The sequence below is a fragment of the Vanessa cardui genome, chromosome 8 (genome assembly GCF_905220365.1).
Source record: "Vanessa cardui chromosome 8, ilVanCard2.1, whole genome shotgun sequence".
Classification (NCBI taxonomy): Eukaryota; Metazoa; Arthropoda; class Insecta; order Lepidoptera; family Nymphalidae; genus Vanessa; species Vanessa cardui.
Window position 1 is genome coordinate 2,272,730 of NC_061130.1, and position 6,000 is coordinate 2,278,729.

The window sequence follows — 6,000 nt, forward strand, 5'->3', positions numbered from 1 at the left end:
GCAAAAATAAGCCTATATCCTTCCTTGCAGTTCAAATTTGCTTCATACTAAATTTCATCACAATCGGTTTCTTTTTTTTGGTAGTGAAAGAGCGAAACACAATATTAGTATAGATTTTGTCTAAATCAGACAGTGGATTGCCAAGGAACGAAGTCAGAAAATCTGGAATAATTTAGTATAGTTAGAATTTATATGCCTGATATACAATCTTAGATATAGTTATAAAGTAAATAAGAGTAACTTCTCAGTTTTTTGCCGTGGTAATCTAGACTTTATATAATGATCGAAATTTTGACTTGGAGATAAATGACGTCATATTCTAAATACTTTCAGATAAACCAACATGCACTGTGATAGACATGTCAGAACCGACACTCAACACCGAGAAACAGAATGCTCTACCGAATTCAACGAATTTAGCTCCCGTTACTTGTACTACTTCTCTCCTCGATTCAAGCGAGAGTTTCACGAAGAAGCCACAAAATACCGGTTTCCCGACGTCAGGATGGAAGCAATTTTGGATCTTATTGAAAAGGACTTTCCGAAGTATTTTACGAGATCAAATGTTGACGCATTTAAGGCTATGTTCGCATACTGTTGTTGGCTTGTTGATTGGATTTCTGTACTACGATATTGGACAAGATGCTGCGAAAGTTATGAGCAATGCTGGATGTATATTCTTTACTGTGATGTTCACTATGTTCACGGCTATGATGCCTACAATTCTTACATGTAAGTATAAAAATTTGAAAACATAAGTAAATATTAAATGTGAAATTTTGATACTTAAAAATACCTACTACCAAAAATTACTTTAATTTAAAAAAAATGTATAAAACATCGAGATTTTTAAAGGAAACCTTTTCCAACGGCACGACTATTTTATGCAATGTTCAAAAACAATTTGTCGATATTTTGTTTAGAATAATAACACTAATATGTACAATATGATTTTTATTTAAATCTTAATATATAATGTCTTGTTTCAGTCCCAACCGAGATGAGCGTGTTTGTGAGAGAGCATTTAAATTATTGGTATTCGTTGAAAGCGTTCTATTTTGCGAAGACTATGGCGGATCTACCGTTTCAGGTAATTTATATAAAATTTACTCGCGCCCGACTGGTTCCCTTTCCCTTTAGAGCAGTTTTAATGCATTATATGTATATGTAAAGTCAAGGTACAAGATAACTTTATTCGGAATTTCATCTAAAGACATTTTTGCGCGATAAGTAATAGACTTCGAAATACACGTTTTTTAATTAGTGGAATTTAAGTAGAGAAGAAGTAACTAAAGGATTCCTTTAAATCTGGGAAAAATATTCGGAAATTTTCTGTCTGAAATTTGAGGTTATCGTTAAAACGTTAATAGGATAAAATTTCGATATCTGTTTTACTCTTAAGCAGAAGAGGAAGTGGCCTTCTGCGCTATCATTGACATGCCATTGTAATGTTTTACCGGTGTAATGAATAGACAGTGCGTAGAATAGATAATATTTTTACAATGCCAATGTATGGCAAAGTAACCGACGTGGATCGTTTACCTTTCTTTACATCTCTATCTATGGAATTGTGTTGTTGGACTGAATGGCAAACTCATAGCTTAAGGAATAAAACAGAAAGATTTAGAGGAATCACTTAAATTTATTTTGCAATCAAATGAACTAAAAAGGTTTTTAATATTCACGACCTACGTAATACATATATGTACGGTTGTTGATGTATTATTTTTATCTATTACTCGCCCGTAAAAGACAATCTAAATTATATGAAATATATATTTCAACAAATAAGCAAGATATAATATGAATTAATTGATTATAATATGTTGTTCTCATTCACGTGTTAACATAATATCTGCACCGTTCAATCTCCATCGTGTCTTCTCCATCGCACGTGACATTGGCGAAATAATCTGTGCCTTCTTGGCACAAATAAAAGCCACATTAAAAAAAAAAAAAACATAATATCTGTTTTTTCTCAACAGATAGTCTTCAGCGGGGTGTACGTGATAATAGTGTACTTCATGACGGGGCAGCCGATGCAGACGGACCGGGTGCTGATGTTCACGACCATCAACATCCTGACGGCGCTGGTGGCGCAGTCGCTGGGGCTGCTCATCGGCGCCGCCATGAAGATCGAGACGGGCGTGTACCTGGGGCCCGTCACCACCATCCCCGTCGTGCTGTTCTCCGGCTTCTTCGTCAACTTCAACGCCATCCCCAGCTACCTGCAGTGGCTCACGTACCTCAGCTACGTGCGCTACGGCTTCGAGGGCGCCATGCTGTCGGTGTACGGCTTCGGCAGGGAGAAACTCCACTGCTCGGAGGCCTACTGCCACTTCCGGACCCCGAGCCTGTTCCTCAAGGAGATGACGATGGACCACTCCAACTTCTGGGTCGACGTCGGCGCACTGAGCGCTTTCTTCGTATTCATCCGAGTGATCTCCTATCTAGTTCTAAGGTTCAAGTTGAAGATGATGCAGTAGGGAGGCACAAATCGCGCTTATGTTTTGTCGGTGATATGAATTCGTTTCCATTTCCCCCACGGTCAGCGGCGGCCCGACGTGTTCTGTTGGCGTTACCGAAGTCGGAAGATTGTCTCGAAGTATTAGGATCTATTAGCTTCGTCGATTGTTGAAAATTTAACGCGCCGGCGCAAATGTCTAGTTGTTAAAGTAGATTTAATATAGTTTTCGAATTATATAGCTTTATAGGACGCGGTTCGACTCAGTCGATTTTAGTGTTTGTACGTAAATTTAGGTTAAGATTTTTCTAGATCGGGCCCATGACTTAATTTTAAGTTACTTAATGATATTACCTTGATTTAATTTGTATTTATGACATCACAATGTAGGCTTTTCTACTCGTATCCGTACGCTTGTGATTATTCGATGGCGGGTCACTTGCTTGTCTGTCAAAATTGCGTTTCGTTGCTGGTGGTGATATGACGTTTTGATTCTGTGTGATGGTATAATATAGGTTAATGTTATATAAAAAAAATGATTTTGCTAACATTCATGTTATATGACAACGTCCAGTTGAATTTATTATTTTTCTATGTTTATTATTTTTAATAAAAGTATTGCAATATTTTTTTCATAATTAAAATATTTTTATTTTATATAAAAGGTGAATGAAGGTTATAGATTTTCTTATTTAAGATTCAATACTTTAATAGATTATGGGCTAGTGTGCGGGTTACGATTGCTGTTACTATTAAGCATAATACAGGCGGTGATGATTGATGATCTCAAAGTTGGTGATGATGAAATAAGGTTTCATAGTTATTTATCGTATTATTGTATTTTTGTATGTGATAATTAATTCGATGTTGTTCCAATGTAATTTTGACAGAAAGCAATGTGTTGGCGGGCGTACATATCTACTCAATTTACATTCTAGTTTTTAATTAGAAATTTTAAAATACCTTTCATTATGCTAAAGATTTTGGTAATTATTCTCTATGTCAATCTTAATTACCAGTATTTAAAAATAATAATAAACGACTGTGATTTTTATATAAAGATTGTTTCATTTTATTCTTAGATTTTTTTTAAAGTAAGACATCAATACATAAACATAAACAATCCATCATTTTTATAGAATGAAATTCGTGAATTACAAGTGATATTTATATGATATTGGATTATAAACGGTATACTGCTGGGCTAGTTCTAGCTTAAAGAGGAGGTAGGAAGTTAAACTCACTGCTACAATATTGGTTGATAGATTCAGATGATAGATTTCAGTACGATATCTGGTAGGTTATTTATGTAGTGATTGTAGCCAGATGTCGAACCCATTATCATCGGCTTAAGATTAATTTGTTTTAATGACTGGGTCATCTCAGCTTCTATTTAAATAAAGAGTCAATGGTTTACATTTTTTAGATTGTTTAGAGTTATATTGAGTTTAGAGTTATTGAGTTTAGATTGTTCGTTAGTTAGTTTAAATGTCCGAGAAGTTATTATTAGAACTATGGAAGAGATATGTAAGTGGAATCTTGATGTATTGTAAGTAAGGATTAATTCACCAATTTTAATATGGAGTGCTTTGGAGTAATTTGGAGTGATATGGCGAAATTATAGCAAGTAGAATGCAATATGTTAACCTAAAGTTTCTACATTTTAAGCCCTGACATTAAAATATATTCCAAATACTGATCAAAGAGAATGCAATTTGTTTTGTTTATGATTGTAAGTAAATGCCTATACGATCCTTCAAGAAAAAGCGTATTCATTCCTAAAGACCGGCAACGCACCTGTAAGTTGCATACACAATTAAAATTTGTATTTTATATACAGAATATTAACAGTGATTTAGTAAAACGATAAGATGTCGGATAACATACAGTACAAAGTGTTATTTTGTGTTTGGTTTGAACATTTCTGCACTACATAGACTAATTATTTTGTGTCATAAGGCCATATAAAATTATATTATTAAATCTAAGTTTTCATTAAAAAAATGTTTAATCTGTGGAATAACTGGTCGCTATTGACAAGTGTTTTGATTAAAAACAACTGGGCATCTTAAACTATTATTGAATTAGTTATTATTAGTTACTTATTAACATATTTCCTTACAATATTTATTTCCATGTAATAAGTATTCTCAGCGAAATAATTCGTTCAACGCCATCTAGCGACAAAAACTTGAACTACGATAAAACATCCTTATAATAATTTGGTCGCCGGTTGTAAACATTACAGCACCTTCTATGAAAAGTTTAAAACCTTTTTTTAAATGTTTAAAAGCAAACAGATGTCGTCTTTGCTGAAACCTGCTCCCGTCCTTTTTGTGATATACAATATATAAACAATATATAAATAAATAAAGATATAAAATATAAAAATCATGATGATAATTTACATGATTATTCATTAACATTATGGTGGAATTTAGACCAATGGTTGTTGATGTATTAATAATTTTATAAATATACTGTCCCATTGAGGAGATTTGTATTGAACATTTGTTTGATTTCGATTTCTACCACATCACTCATTAAAATTAGACATATGCAGGTATTCTCACGATGTTTTTCTTACGATCAAGTATGACATGGATGAATTATAAACACAAATTAAGCACATGAAAATTGTTTTGTATTTACCTGGGTTTGAACCCCAAGTCGTAGTCGTAGCGGATGCTACACCTATCAAATCCACCTGAGCTCAAGTTATAAAGAAACAGCTAAATATTTTTACTAAATTAACTGTGACGTCATTGCTCAAACAAAACAATCTGTTAATATTATTTTAAAAGCCTTGAATATGATGTACTGACATTAATCAAGGCTAACGTTATTTGAAACAAAAGTTCGGACTTTCCCCGTTACAAAATGTTATCAATAAATTTGATGTATCGTGTTTACATTTAGAGAGAAATATATTTTATGATCAATTCGACCGTATTTGTTATTATAAGGCAGGTTAATTCGAGGCAACATAAATATCGTAGCAAATGTTTCAAAGCATATTTATTACCACATAAATAACTATAAATATGTAATACAGCTGAGCTGAGATAGCCCAGTGGTTTGGCGTGCATCTTAACCGATGATTTCGGGTTCAAACCCAGACAAGCACCACTATGTATATGTGCTTAATCTGTGTTTATAATTCATTACAAGCGGAAGGAAAACATCGTCAGGAAACCTGCATGTGTATAATTTCATTGATATTTTGCCACATGTGTGTTCTCAGTGAGAGAGGAGGCCTTAACCCAGCAGTGGGATATATACATGCTGTTAATGTATGTAATACAGATTTTATAGGTTCTTATATATTTTATGTATTTTGTTTCATAACATATATTAAAGGGACCACGTTGATGGCTGAACAGACTCATAATTATTGAATTCGAAGATTGTTAGCTAACTTACTTCATCACGAGACACCATAATGAGGCTATTAGTTCATACACATGTAACAAACACTAATAATATTAAGGAGTAACATTTGTTTGTAAGTTAATCTCCGGTACCAATAATACAAT

At 33.5% G+C, this 6,000-nt stretch overlaps 1 protein-coding gene across 1 annotated transcript in view; it reads left to right on the forward strand.

Annotated features, from left to right (window-relative positions):
- LOC124531677 (ATP-binding cassette sub-family G member 4) overlaps nucleotides 1-3,524 on the forward strand; it is a 50,855-nt gene extending 47,331 nt beyond the window's left edge. Inside the window, exons 7-9 of the mRNA XM_047106171.1 lie at nucleotides 334-732; nucleotides 990-1,090; nucleotides 1,986-3,524. Of these exons, the coding sequence (XP_046962127.1) occupies nucleotides 334-732; nucleotides 990-1,090; nucleotides 1,986-2,486 (1,001 nt within the window). The 3' untranslated portion in view covers nucleotides 2,487-3,524. The remainder of the gene's footprint in view (nucleotides 1-333; nucleotides 733-989; nucleotides 1,091-1,985) is intronic.
- Nucleotides 3,525-6,000: the final 2,476 nt, after the last annotated feature.